General features: G+C 40.0%; 2 protein-coding genes across 3 annotated transcripts in view; both read right to left on the bottom strand.

Annotated features, from left to right (window-relative positions):
- apba2b (amyloid beta (A4) precursor protein-binding, family A, member 2b) overlaps positions 1-9,562 on the bottom strand; it is a 69,931-nt gene extending 60,369 nt beyond the window's left edge. The window contains exon 1 of one of the 2 annotated variants that reach the window (XM_040012012.1): positions 9,319-9,562. The gene's annotated coding sequence lies outside the window, so the exon portion shown is untranslated. The remainder of the gene's footprint in view (positions 1-9,318) is intronic. The other variant, XM_040012013.1, reaches the window with a different exon arrangement.
- Positions 9,563-11,658: 2,096 nt separating this feature from the next.
- On the bottom strand, positions 11,659-12,644 carry saa (serum amyloid A). The gene is made up of 3 exons (XM_040012038.1): positions 12,479-12,644; positions 12,219-12,357; positions 11,659-12,056 (listed from the first exon to the last, which is right to left on the bottom strand). Exons 1-3 carry the CDS (start codon positions 12,564-12,566, stop codon positions 11,918-11,920), a joined length of 366 nt encoding a protein of 121 aa, XP_039867972.1. The 5' UTR covers positions 12,567-12,644; the 3' UTR covers positions 11,659-11,917.
- Positions 12,645-14,296: the final 1,652 nt, after the last annotated feature.

The following is a 14,296-nucleotide window of genomic DNA, read 5'->3' as shown; positions in this document are numbered from 1 at the left end:
TGAGTTTATTTTTTAACACCTGGCGGCTCTTTTTTACTTCTCATCCGTAAATAATCTGCTCTTTCCCGTGATTCCGTTTATTTTGAAAAGTCTCAACAGGATCTTGAGCTTTATTGTGAAAGGCTTAAGTGGAACATAAACAAGCGGACACGCGATGCTGTTACCGTCGTTGTTGCTAAACACAACGCAAAAAAACAGGCGCTTTTCCGTCTGTAGTGTGGTTATATAAAATGTAAGAGAAAGAGAGAACTTTTAAGAAATTAATATAGCCACTACAGTGACCATCAAAACGATGAAAAAATATTGCCGTAAACAGTTTATTTTGCGACACCACGAAACAAACGATAGCGTAAAATGAAACGATAGACGTTTTTATATCGTCATCCGATATATATCGTTATATCGAACAGCCCTACTTCAAATCTGTTTTTGGAAAGAGTCATTGCAAGCTATCACAAATGTTTGACTTTAGTTTTTGATGCCAAGGGCAAAACATACAATTATTAGGTTTGGGGGTCATTCAATTACTTTAGGGCCAGGTACATCTGGACAGGTTTGTACGCATCAGACATGGACTTTATAATAACATCTCACTGGGGAAATTCATTTGTTACAGCAGCACAAGGGGCAGAAAGAAAATAGTGAAAACACCTAAAAATACTAAAATGCACAGAAAAGAAGCAGAGCTTCTACAACAACCTTCGTGGTTCTCCATAACCTCCTCTTATGATAAACTCTGGCATGTGTGTGATACACAGAACAGATTTTTCTCGCTGTTTTTTGTGAGTGTTTTGTAAAACGTGAAGACCTGCTGCTCTGAATCCTTTGAATGTTTCTTTTATTTAACGAGCAGTAGTTTTCACCCTGCAATAATGCTGCTTGGTAACTTCATGACAAGTTGGAAAGGAACATACAGTATGTACAACATTATTTTAGCATGTATTACAAAATACTGACAGGAAGAGTTTCTCATCCCTTAATAAATGAAATCATCATTTCATTTTTATTTGATAATCTGAAACAACCTAAGATTTCTAGAAGAGGGCAAACACATTTTACTTTACTGTACATTCAGCAGATGTTTAAGTTGCCCTGACCTCAATTACAGAGGACAGTTTGAATTCAGGCAGATCCAGTTGACGAATACGACGGTTTCAATGCTGCTCCTTTCCCCGTCTCTCTCACTTCCTCCCTCCCCGAGCGCCGCCTCAGAGCCATTCTTTATTGCCACCCATGATTAATGCAGCTATGAATGGGTTTCTCTTTCACCCGAGCACTGTGGGAGAACGGCTTCTTTCGTTCTTTCTCTCTTTCTTCCTTTGCCATTTTGCTTTCTTCCCAATGTGACCTGATTTAGTCACAGAGTGTGAAACTGATTTGGACTCATTTGCATGCTAATTCCATAAAGAGAGGTGAAATGATGTGTAAGTATCACCTCGCTGATTCTAGGAGACACCGTCGCATTTGGAAGAAATAATGTGCAGTATAAACTCGATAATTCACAGACTCATTGTTCAGAAATCCAACCAGGGAACAGCACGAAGGGACACACTTTTAAGTGCTATACAACATTTTCACAGGTACGTGCAAAAAGAGGTAAAATGCTTGCACTGCTGTGTAGAAAATGCCCTTTTTAATGTTGGTATTACTGCATTGTGTTTGTTTTTTCCATGAAGTTCATGCTTTCATATACACATTATGTCTTGAAAGTCAAGGTTTTCTTCTAATAAGCTCATTAAAAGGTTTGAATTAATTATATGTTTGTGTGTTTAATTTAATTCTAATCCATGAATATGTGGCCAGTAATTCTGTCTGGAGCCAGTCTCCCAGTTTAGTTCAGCATCCTCCCCTTCATCCTCCCATCAATATCTTTTCATTGTATTTTTATTAAAAGAATGTAATAAATTAATTACTACACTGAAGATGCCTCGATTAGATAATATACCTGTGTAGCAGATGCCACTTGTCTGCTTTGAAGAGCTCCAGACAATGTGCTCTTGCTCTTCACACCTGATTCAGCATGGTGTCATTTTGAAAACACAGGAGCGTGTAAACACTTCCTTCTGGCCTGAAACATTTCTCGCCAACTTTCATGCCTCAACTCGTCCGTCAGTGCTTTGAAATTGATTACTTGAAGGTGCTGGCCACTAATACACTGAAGGAGGTGAAGAAAAGTTTCACGCAATCAGGAGACTCTGGTTTTCGCAAACGAACAAGAGGAACACGAAAGAAGCCTGTTGTTGACGAGAAGGATAACATCTAGAGCCAACAGCTGACATATGTTGGTTATTTTCTTCATCTTTTCCTTTGTCTATAAATACAAACTGCGGTAAACTTTGCATGCTATCTATATACCAACCGAAGCATCACAGAGCTGCTGAGATTCAAACAACAGTTCAAAGATAAGCTTATACTTTAAGAACTGTCACAAACTATGAAACAAACATCCTCCTAACAGTGTTAACCACGCCTGACTGATCCACTGAACATGACCTGGATTTATCCGTGCTCCTTCACCTGTTAGAGCAATAACACTAAGTCTGACCCCTAAGTCAAAAGCTGGCAGATAATCAAGAGAAATGCTTGGTTAAGTCACTTCAGACTACCATAATGGCTGCATTGATGATAACATTGGCTCTAAAATCAAAGACGACCGGACTTTAAAAAATGCATTTAACAGGGGAAGACACAGACCACACTTTCAAGGAAAAACTGAAATTCAATGAGACACGGCTGTCCAAACAAATGAAGTAACACTGATACGGCTGTCGTATTCATGGGCGTAATCAAGAGCTGGACAACAGCGCCTGACCTGACTCGACCTAAGTCCTTCTGGATATTCATGGTTCATTCAGAGACATCTGACTGTAGATGTTAAACAGCCTGGCATTTTATATGGTTAAGACAGAGAGAAATATCTTTCACCAGCTTCATGATTTGGAATCACGTAAGCTTGAAAAAAGGATAAATATGTTGTGCCATTATGATTTTTATTTTTTAAAAAGGACAACTTTGTAATGATTGTCAAATTGAATATGTCATGAGGCTATCTTGGGAGCAGTATTCTCATCATTGTGTTATGGTGAGTCACATCTTGTCTCCTCTGAGTTTTGATGCTGTAATCAAGCCCACAAATGAACCAGAAAACCATTTCTGGTTGTGACAAACACTGAATTTTGATTAGGCTACAAACTTAAAAAAAAAAAGAAGAAGAAAAAACAGCTGGCGTAAGCTGAAAAGCACAAGATTAAAGTCTTTGCTGCGCATCCAGAGCAGCCAGTGAAGCTGTGCAGGGAAAATGATGAACACTATACTATTGCTGGACACTACTTTTTCATATTACCTTTAGGAAGCACAGCCGGTAGGAAGAGAAAGGTGCAGCATATTTTAAATGACTACATGTAGATGTCCTTCTGTCAGCTGTAATTTTCAAAATTATTTTCTTCATATTGACTATTTTGTCTGGCTGCAACAATTTGTTCTGTATTTTAATCTAATTTAAGCCCCATATGGTAGACTGCCAAACCAAACAACATTGCATTTAAAACGCACGTACCTCTACCAAGGATGCACTCTCCTCTAAATATGTTTTAACAGCTTAAATGTTTAGACTTATTTTTAATCTCCATCCAAATCTAAATCTGAGTGAGTGAAGACTGAGCAATGATGAGCAATCCCACTGACGTCTGGTGGGGGGGAGCCAATCAGTCCTGACAAAAATTCACAAAATGAGCACGACCTTTTAACACTGAAACGTTTAATGATGCTGCGTAATGAGTTCAAATTACATGCTAGAAACCATGAAAATCATCAGGCATTTGTTATGCAGTACACAAATACTCTGGTTCACATGAGGTAGCAGGATAATAAAAGTTAAGCTAAGCTTGCTCAAAAGATGACTTTTTATTGTTTTTTAAGATATTACTTTGGATTTTAGTTGCTTTTTCTTTATATTACGGCACCAAAACTAATTTAACAAAATCAGCAGAGGTTTACACAGTCCACCCTTTGAAACTGTGTGAATAGCTGCCACCACTGCATTAAGTGTTATTAAGAAATCATGTTAAGAAGAAAAAAAAGCAGTCAGACTCTGGCTGCTCATTTTGATTCATATATGTTTTGTCCCTGTGTTGCGCAGCTCTTCGCTTGTGAAGCTGAGAAGAAACGAGACTGACTCTAGCGATGATGCCATCTGGATATAAACCCTCCATAGATGGTGAATAATTGAACAACTCATACCGACAGGAGAATACGACAGCAGAGCAGTGATCTCAAAAGCTTTCAATGATCAGACTGCTTTCTGCCACTAGGCGCTTCTCAGTCAATACCAAAAGATTCAATTTGACAGTGTTTGTGAAGTAGTGTGGGATCATGGGAGTTTTGTTACATCACTAATGTAATGATAACTGCTTGCTTAACATTAAACAGGTGGACCGATGACATTGAGGTGGACTACACATACAGCCACATTGTGAAGTCAAGCAAAAAGTAGCCTAGTAGTGATATCCATGTCCAAATAATCACACTAAAATGAACTACATGCGCATATTGTAAATATGAAATGCTCTGATATAATTTATCAGATTGTGCAAAAGCCAACCCGAATTACTTAATGTTTTGCTAGCAAAGTTTGTGCAGTGACTTCCTGAAAATGTGCAAATGGTCATGGAAATACAGTATATAAGGCAAATATCTACAACTCTAAGAAGGTTGTAAGTCAATGTTTGGTGTGATCACCTTTATTCTTCAACACAGTCAGAACTCTCTTAGGCAAGCTTTCTAGTAATTTCTTTAAGCAGTCTTCAGGACTAGTTCTCCAGTCTTCTTTAAAGACACTCAAAACTCTTTCTTTGACAAAACCTCCACCACTGGCTAACAGAGCCATGACAGATTCCCACCATGTTTTAATAGTGGCTGTAGACATTCACTGTTATACCTCATTCCTGACCTCCTCTGTAGATATTGATGACAATTTGAGCCAAATACTTCAAATTTAGATGCAAAACTCCATCAGACTTGTTACTGCTGATTTTCAGTCCAGTTCTTGAGTAATTCTTGAGTAAAGGTTAATTCTAACCTTCCGCCGAGACCATTTCTGATGAGTCTTCAGTGAACAGCAGATGGATCAACTGTTTCTTAAGACTTTCAGATACTGTCCTACTGGCTATATTGTTTTCAGGCATGACAATTTTCTTCTTTTGTCCTCCACCTCTCCAGTTTCCTCAATTTTTTCAAGGACACATTGCACACCATGCCTAGACATGCTATATTTTCATCTATTAGCTCTCTGGGAATCACCTTGTTAGGTCCAAGGACTGAAGTGAAAATGAGTGAAAAAGCAGCCAATGTCCAAAGCAAAACTTTGACAGTTCTTCAGAAGCCTGGAAAAGTATTATTTAATGCCACTTAACAAAATTACCGAAAAAATTACCAGAAAGTCTGACACCTTGGAAGCAAAATATACAGAAGTAAGAGGTGACTGGAGACAGGCTTGGATATCTACCGACAGTACTGAGAGAGTCAGTATTGCTGCAAAATATCAGATGTTGTAGTCCAAAACCTGGCTTGGAGACAGACTGGTGACCAGGTTATGTTTTACAGGTAGGATAGGCTCCAGCCTAACTATGACCCAAAATTAGACAAGCAGTTAAGTAAATGGATGCAATGATTGTAGTGCAAACCAAAAATTGAATAAATTATGCATTGATATAAACAGGTAAGAAATTCATGTCTATGGTTGGTTTCTCTGTTTGAACGGAAGTCATATTAATTTAAATTCATTTTAAAGGGGATTACGGAAACAAGCTCTGAGCTGGAAATTATATCTCACTTATTAGTAGTTTCTCAGCACCTGTTTGCTAGTTAACATACAGACACATTGTGGTTTGTAGATTGTCTGCTTCATGCTAAATTCTGTGTAGGAACCTCCAAAAGTTGATTCTGTTCATCTGGACGTAGCGTTTTGTGGGAGAAACGTTTCGTCACTCATCCAAGTGACTTCTTCAGTCTCAGCTGACTGCAGGTTTCCCCAATCTTATAAACAGTACATTTGCATAATGACTGAAACTAGACCACTGAAGGAACAATGGGCTGGGAGGTCAGTTCCTTAATCATAATTATGCAAATTCTCATGACCATTGATCAACAACCACTGACCAAAACCCACTGATCAAAGACCACTGATCAATGGCCATGAGTACCATTCACAGAGAGTTGGGGAATGGCTGCAATCACAGCATTGTAAGATGGCGAAAGATGTACCCTTAGGCCCCCTCCTCGATTCAGAGATGGGCTTTCCCTTTTCACGTAAATGGCCTCCTTGACTCCACGCTCAAACCTCCCTGTCCAGGATGTGTACATCCTCATCATTGAAAGAGTGTCCACTGGCCTGTAGGTGTGAACAGACCGCAGAGTCCTGGCCTGACGAAGCAGCTCTTCTGTGTTGTGCCATCCGCTTCGCCAGACAGAGGTTGTTTGGTTTCCCTGATGTATAAATCCTGGCAATCCTCCTGGCACTTAACAGCGTACACTATGTTACTCTGTTTGTGTCGGGGACCCGATCCTTGGGGTGGACCAATTTTTGGCGCAGCGTGTTTTGGGGTTTAAAAGCCACAGAGACCCGGTGTTTAGAAAAAATGCGTCTCAACTGTTGCGATACTCCTGACACATATGGGATCACTACAGGTTTTCGCTTGGGCAGCGGTTGTCCTGCTGGAGCTTTCTTTAGGTGCCTTTCCCGCTTTGACAAAAGTCCAGCTGGGATAACCACATTTACTCAGGGCCTTCTTGATGTGCTGTTCTTCTGCCTCCCTGGCCGCTGTGTCAGAGGGGATGGTGTTCGCTCTGTGTTGTAAGATTTGGGGAAACCTGCAGTCAGCTGAGACTGAAGAAGTCACTTGGATGAGTGACGAAACGTTTCTCCCACAAAACGCTACGTCCAGATGAACAGAATCAACTTTTGGAGATTTACTTTCCTGGATGATTGAGAATGCATCAAGACGTTCTGTGTAGGAAATTTGCTTCCTCTTTCACCCAATGTAACAACACTACAGCACCAGACTGTAGAGAAAGCCCATCATAAGTCATGATTTCATTTTAACGGCACGTGAAAATGAACAGATACTGTATATTGATCTTGGAATGTTTCGCTCAAGGGCACGATAGTCTTTTATTGTATCTTCAGTTATGCAAACATTATGAACAGATTACAAACTGTAAACATTTTGCATATGAAATCCACAGCTTACAGACCAAATCTTTTAAGAAGATATTGCTCATGATATCATGTAATGGATATTGAAATTCCCCTATGGCACAGCTATCCACAATGCTAAGACAGAGTCATTTATGCCGTTGCATGTTTAAACTGAGCAGCTTATTCATGATTTAATCACAGATTTCCAAATACTAATTATTTTTTATTATTTCCGCTGCAGGGCTAGAGGTTGTTGCCCTCTTCTGGCTTTCCCCCAGAGTCCAATCTGGTATCCTGCGACTGCAGCCTTGAACAAGATCCCAACAGGCTGCAGAAAAGGTGACTGTCCTTCACTGCAGGTGCTACACAGAAAACGATCCCCGCCCTGAGACAAAGCAGGGGTGGTGGTGGAAGAGCCACGCACAGGAGGATGTTATAGAGAAAGCGCGGCCCTGAAGGAAAAGGTGGAAGGTGATTGGGGAGGGGTCGGCTGGTAGGAGGGGGTGATAATGATAAAAACCTGACATCTCTGCTCTAAACACGCCAGCGAGTTCACATGCTGTGCACATCCTTATGAGTATCTGTCATGGCTCTCCAGGGGCCCTTTACTTCCTTTAATAGCCATACATTACTCTCCTCTCTCTGCACTCATCCCTCCACAGTCCTGTTCACCACCCTCTTCCTGAGCTGAACACAGCCATTGTTCTTCTCTTTCAGTCTGTTGCACACTCCCATCTTTAACCTCTTGACTTGTACCAGTTTTATAAATTTCTCCTCATTTTTTCCTCTACCTGCACACTAACAAATTGCAAAGATTAGTAAATCAGTTATACAGCATTTAGATTTTTTGGCAACGGGTGATATGTGGCTGCAGGATTGCTTTTTTATAATCACGGGTAAGATGCTGCAAATGTATCTATATAATGTCAGTGACCTACTATCCAAACGCTTTCATTGTATGTTTGTAGATTGTGAACATAATCTTATCATGGCCTGTTTCACAGATCAAACGACGCCACCTGATCATGCCACAGAGATTCACTATAAAATACTGAATGGCTGTATCACTGCGAATCCTTTAAGGCTTATGTAACTCGTAATAACATTACGGAGCTTAAAATCTATCCGACCGTGGGTCAGCATCGACATTGCCGCTGCTGCTGTCAGGGAAGTCAACAAAACAAGAGTTGTACTATAAACAGCTAAAAAGGGGGATGCCATACAAGTGGATGATGGCTACACAGAATTCATTCTGCATGTCTGGATCAGGGTAGATGCTGCGTGATACAAAGCAGAGCCTGTGAGCCTGTCCCCTGCTCCCTCTGAACACAATGAACAGGCAGACACAATGCTGTCAGCATCTGCCCTCACCAGCATCTGTGGCTGGAACTGCATGATACACAAATCTAATATTAAACACAGGCTTCAGATACATTCAAGTTTGCATAACTTGATTTCAAGTAAAGGGATATAAAAGTATAAGTGGTGGGGACTAATGCACCTTACTTGTTTTTAACTTTACTTCCTTAACCTAATATCTCATTCAATTACTAGGCACGTGTGGGGAAATGGCATGGATGGGGTATATTTATAAGAAAATGGGCACATATCATGGAAAACGGGCCATTTCCACAAAGAGAACTGCACACGCCTGAGGTTTCCACCCCCTTAAATAAAACGATGCTGGAAAAGATCTGTGCCCATTAAGGACATCCAAATTTAATGACCTTCCTCGTCTCGTGAGAAACTAAAGGCCTATTTGCAATATAAGTACAATCGATAATTTTAGGCGTAGACTCGGCTGCGCATGGATGAATCACCGAGAATTGTAGCAGCAGGTCTGAGCAGACCTACTCCGAGCTTCTTTTTTTTTCTTTTTAACTGAGCTGTCCGTGAGAACAAGCACTCTGAATCATAAACTTCGGCAGCAAGAAACGATTTCGGTCAAAGCTCAGCGCCCCGTTGTTAACACTGATGCTAAAGGCAGATCCACGGGCTAGGGCGATCAGCATCCATGCACCCTGTCCCCCCCTCCCCGATGCCTGGGAGAGGTTGTAACCGTTACCGGGGATCAACCGTGCTTGTATATTTTCTTAATAAAAACAAAACAAAACACATCCTACCTGGAAAATGTCATATGCTGCTCAAGTCACCTCGTGTTGAGATTTGCGAGAGATGGAGCTGGCTGGTCGCGCATCACTCGGTGTGCGTGCGTGTGTGCGTTTGTGTGTGTATCACCGACAGAAAGCGTACGGAGTACAGCGGCTGGCAGCGGAACCCCGGAACGAGCATAACGCAAAGCGAGCCCTCTGCGGTTGTCTGGTCGGCACAAAAAAAAAAGAAAAGAAAAGATAGAAACACTCACACAAGAGCCAGCTACCCCACCCGAGCGGCAGTTCGAACTACACCGTCACTGTTACATTACAAAGAGGGCTTAGGTGGTGTAGCTCACAGTGTATAACCACTGGAAACAGGAAATCGAGCGTCCACATCCCGACAAACTAATGTGGGACAAACATAGTATTTGCGTGGGGCAAAGTGGGACAGTTAAAAGAACTGGGAGATAGTCAAAAACATCTAAATGCAAGGTCAAATGATTAGCCCACCTAGGTGCTCATGTCCCCCAATGCCTAGTATGTTGTTATGAAGTTTGAACATGATCCATAAAAAATGTGGGTAATATAACGTTTTTACTGATTCTCACCTTTAGTGTGACCTTGAGCCAATTTTTAACAAAATTAAATTAGCTCTAGCTTATTGGTATCTGTCATCACACAAAATGTGAAGATACTATCTTGAAAACTGTGGATGCTAGACTGCTAACAAATAGACAATCAATCAATCAATCAATCAGACTTTGACCTTTTAATAAATTGAGTTTCTGATAATAACTCGATAATAACTCAAAGCTCTGTTTCCAGAAGGTGCTATAGATAAAACCTCTAAACAATGTTACTACCGAAAGGTGATTCATTTTTGAACTCTTTTAATGGCACAGGAACATGAATGGTTTATTAGTGTATACAGAAAGACCATATGCAAAAATGTTGTTGAAAAATAATACAACCCTGTATGTAAAAGTTGGTTCAGTGTGTGAGATACGTAAAAACAGAATGCAATACTTTGCAAAATGTCTAAATCCTTTATTTTTTTTTATATAATGGTTAAAAGACAGCATAAGAAATGTTGACACTGATCAGTAAACCACTGCATGTCATTTGAAAAGCTTAAACTGAGAACAAAAACATATTAAAAAGGGCCAAGTACCTCCTGTTGCTTCAGAAATGATGTTCATTTTCTATTATTAATTTTGCAGCCTTACAGCCCTGTGCCTGCATAACGTTATTACCAAATTAATATGCCTGTTGATAAGCTGAGCTGATAGCTTGCTCCACACTGAATATAAGTACAATAAATAATTCTAAAAGATGATAGCAAATTTTGGAGAGTCTTTAAAGTCAGAATCAGAAATAAATCGGGAAGCAGATTGTAAAATTGACATAAAAATGTATTTTTTTAACACAGTTAGTTAGCGAGTAACTGACTCGCTAACTAACTGTGTAGACCACAGCTGATCCATCTTGAACTTTATTGCGTGTAGAAAAAAAAATATTGATGTGTTTTCACATCAATTATAGAAGCAGTAGTTAAGTGACAAGGACAATTTTCTCTACAAACGCCACAGCCTCAGGTTTCAGATAGAAGACAGCACTGTCACCCAGTGGCTGCACCTGTGCATCACAACTGAGTCAACAACTAAAAGTGCTGCCAGAGATGGGGGAGGCTGAAATCTGACACAGAGAAGCAGACTGGAATATGTTTAAGAACACTGATGCTTTGTGTGTCATACACTGGAAAAATGGGACTTCTTAGCACTATCATTAATGAATATATGTTAACCATTTTGATTACTTTGGTCAAATTTGTGCTAAATAATCAATTTGACAATATACTTTAGGATGGTTGCTGGTGGTAAAGAGGCTGAAAATAAGAGACGGAGGACCAAAGCCCACACAGCAACAACATGAAAAATTTCTTGTCCAAAGTATCCTGGCATCGTGTTCAGGAGTAAGGGAGAGGGGAGATTGAAAGATGAATTGGTGCGGTCTCTGCAGGAATATGGGCACTGTACTGGTCCAGTGTGGTGAAGAGAGACCTGAGCATAAAAGTGAAGCTGCCAGTTGACATTCCTACCCTCACGTATGGTCATGAGCTCTAGGGTAATGACTGAAAGAACAACGCTGTGTAAACAAGCAGTGGAAATGAGCTTTCCCCAAAGCATGGCAACGTGAGATGTTCTGGCCATGTCCTACTGAGAAGAGGCCCTGGGGTAGGCTCAGGAGACACTGGAGGGATTACTGGAAGTGCCCCGGGGTCACTGTAGCACCGGATCAGAAGGACAACTGACAGTATTTGGTTTTAAAAAATGTTTCTGTGGAAATGATGGACCTGACACCAACAGCTTTTGCAGTTTCACACGTTTTTTATTTGTTCAGTGTTTTTTTAATGGGCAACTTTCCTGCTTCCCCGCTTGTACCACACACACCACCCCACCTCAGGTCCCGGCACATCTTTTACAGGGGAGACATGATCAGTTGATGGAGCTCAGGTATCTGAGCAACAACAAATTTGGGCTATTTAACACACCATGTTTTCACTAACTCCAACACTAGAAGCGTCTTCATACAGTTTTATTCTCCTGTAAGTCAATGAGCTTTGCGCTCAGTACTTGTTGGGAAGACCCTCGGGCCTGAAATGGTTGGGATCATTTCCGTCTCGCCCCCAACGGTTTGCCGCCTGATCAGCTTCGGAGTCCTCAGCGCCATGACCCAGTCTCTCCTGCACCCACTCTCTGGTGTTACTAAAATGGAAATAGACAGTGAATCCACCTATCTTCAGTAAATACGTTTCAGAACAACATCAGAAACTGAAAAAATGAGAGAAGCAGAATTAGCAGCCTTAACAAATTAGTGATTAGTTAATCAAAAATACAAATGAATTTCAGTAAAGTAGATTGTCAAACCTGATAACCTCAGCAGCCCATCTGCCTCCTGCTCCTCTCTGTGCAGCATCAGAGTTTCCTCTGGCATGAAAGTATTTGTCTGAATCTTTCCAGTTGGCCTCCCTCATGTCGCTGTAGGCTCGCCACATATCACCAGCCCCTGATCAGAATTACAGAAAACAGTACTGATAATAAATAATGACAACATTCACAATTAAAATATCAAAATCTGAGAAATATGACAGATTGTTGTTAGGTATTTAAAATGCCATATTTCTAACCTTTAGCTGCTTCAATTGGGAAATTATACCACTGGGCATTGGTTTCCAAAATTAGAATGAGAAAAATCCCAGCCACAAGCAACTTCATGGCTGCAGAAGTCACTAAATTTAAATCTAAACTGCTTTTTTTTTTTTTTTTACACTGTTTAGACAAGTCTTTAGAGCTCACTGAATAACTTACTACTGAGGGACGCACTGGTCTTATATTCTGTTCTGTACGATCAATGTCATAGGATTACTCAATAATGGAAAGTTTTGGTCCATGTTTACAGAAAGGAAAGTTCAGCCAAACACACCAGGCACCAGTTGTGAAATCGCGGGTATTCACAGCTGTGGAAAAAAAGAGCAAGCTTCATGTAAACCAAAACATCCGAGGGGTTTTTTGCTCATCATGAAAAATCTCTGTTCATTCCAATAAACTCTGCTGCCTTACCTTTATCAATGTATGTGCAGCAATTTATTACTATTAAAGTTATTTATTCATTTTTAGATGTGTTAATGTTTGCTTGTTTTCTAGTTTCTTCTGGTTATGTCGTCTTGAATTCAGAATGCAAATCCAGAGTTGTAGGAAAATTTCGACAAAAATGATTGTTTATGATGTTGTTGCTGCTGCTGTTTTTGTCACTGATGCCTCAGGACGTGATTTTGCACGAGAGAAAGTCATGCACATGAGCACAAATGCACATATATATGTGTCTACTGGTACACGCTGGTGGTGCTACTGCTGCATTAGTTTGTGTGTTACGCTTTACTGGAAAAAACCTATATGGGATTTCTTAATAAATGTAAAAAAGATCTATTGCAGTCTATTGCGATCTCTTCGTCTGTTTCTTTTTAAAACATTTGCATGTTAGATTAGGTTTTTGGTTGTGTCAAGGCTGCGTCTGTGAATTTAGTTTTGTATTTTCCATCCATCCACATTTTGCCACATACTTATATGTCCGTGTATTCTTTGTAGTTATTTTCTGAACAGTTTTTATTGTTAAAAGCAGTTAAATCAGGTGGAGGAAGTGGTTGGGGAAAGGGAAGTCTGGGCTTCTCTGCTTGGTGAGTCACTAGATTTGTGGTAGAAAATGGATGAATGGATGGTTGGAAGGCATATGGTGAAGGCATCAAAGCATCATTAGACAAGATGAAATAATAAAATTAATACAACTTGCAAACTAAGGATATTTCATCTCTGTCTTTATGTTAGTTAGATTTTCCCAGTTCAGAAAATAGTTTCAAGTAGCTTCTGTTTTTCCTCAAAAGTCTATGTTTTATTTTTATTTTAACTGGATATTTTTTTCACATCTAGTTATTAGTTTTTTTCTTAGTTTAGCTATAACTCTTCATAGTTATAGAAGACTAAAAGAAAAATATATTTGTTACTCATAATAGTTCATAATCTAAAAAAAAGGAGAAGCATACAGTTATAAGTCAGAATGAAGGTAATGTAATGCACAATTCAGAGGCAACCTGCCAAAAATGCTGTAGCAGACCTCAAAGGAATATAAAGGAATGCTCACTTCAGTGACCTGAAGCATCTTTGTAGAAGAAAGAAGAGAGGATCAAAATACCGCCACAAATAATGACAGGGGGTAATATGTCATGTGTTGTTGTTCATCTGAATTTGTTATCATCTTAAATAGACAGTGAAAATCTTACTTTCCAAGCTGCAGAATTTAGAGTTCATCTTTAAAGTTCACTGAATAACTTGTTTACAGGAACACTACTATTTTTATTCTGTTCAGAAACAAGCAGGGTCAGAGAAATGAAAGTTCAGCCAAGCCCACCGGTGTCCTGAGTGTGCAGCTGCAGGTTGGGGTTGTGGTGGGG

The sequence above is a fragment of the Simochromis diagramma genome, unplaced genomic scaffold, assembly GCF_900408965.1.
Source record: "Simochromis diagramma unplaced genomic scaffold, fSimDia1.1 OVJJ01000603.1, whole genome shotgun sequence".
NCBI classification, from domain to species: domain Eukaryota; kingdom Metazoa; phylum Chordata; class Actinopteri; order Cichliformes; family Cichlidae; genus Simochromis; species Simochromis diagramma.
The sequence above is the reverse complement of the archived record's forward strand: the minus strand, read 5'-3'. Positions and strand labels throughout refer to the sequence as shown.

Bases quoted from the DNA above. Each gene is read 5' to 3' on its own strand.
- saa (XM_040012038.1), bottom strand. From the start codon at position 12,566: ATGAAGTTGCTTGTGGCTGGGATTTTTCTCATTCTAATTTTGGAAACC. The intron at 12,358-12,478 runs GTTAGAAATATG...AATTCTGATCAG, and splicing joins CCCAATTGAAGCAGCTAAAG to GGGCTGGTGATATGTGGCGA. The intron at 12,057-12,218 runs GTTTGACAATCT...TTTCCATTTTAG, and splicing joins TGGGCTGCTGAGGTTATCAG to TAACACCAGAGAGTGGGTGC.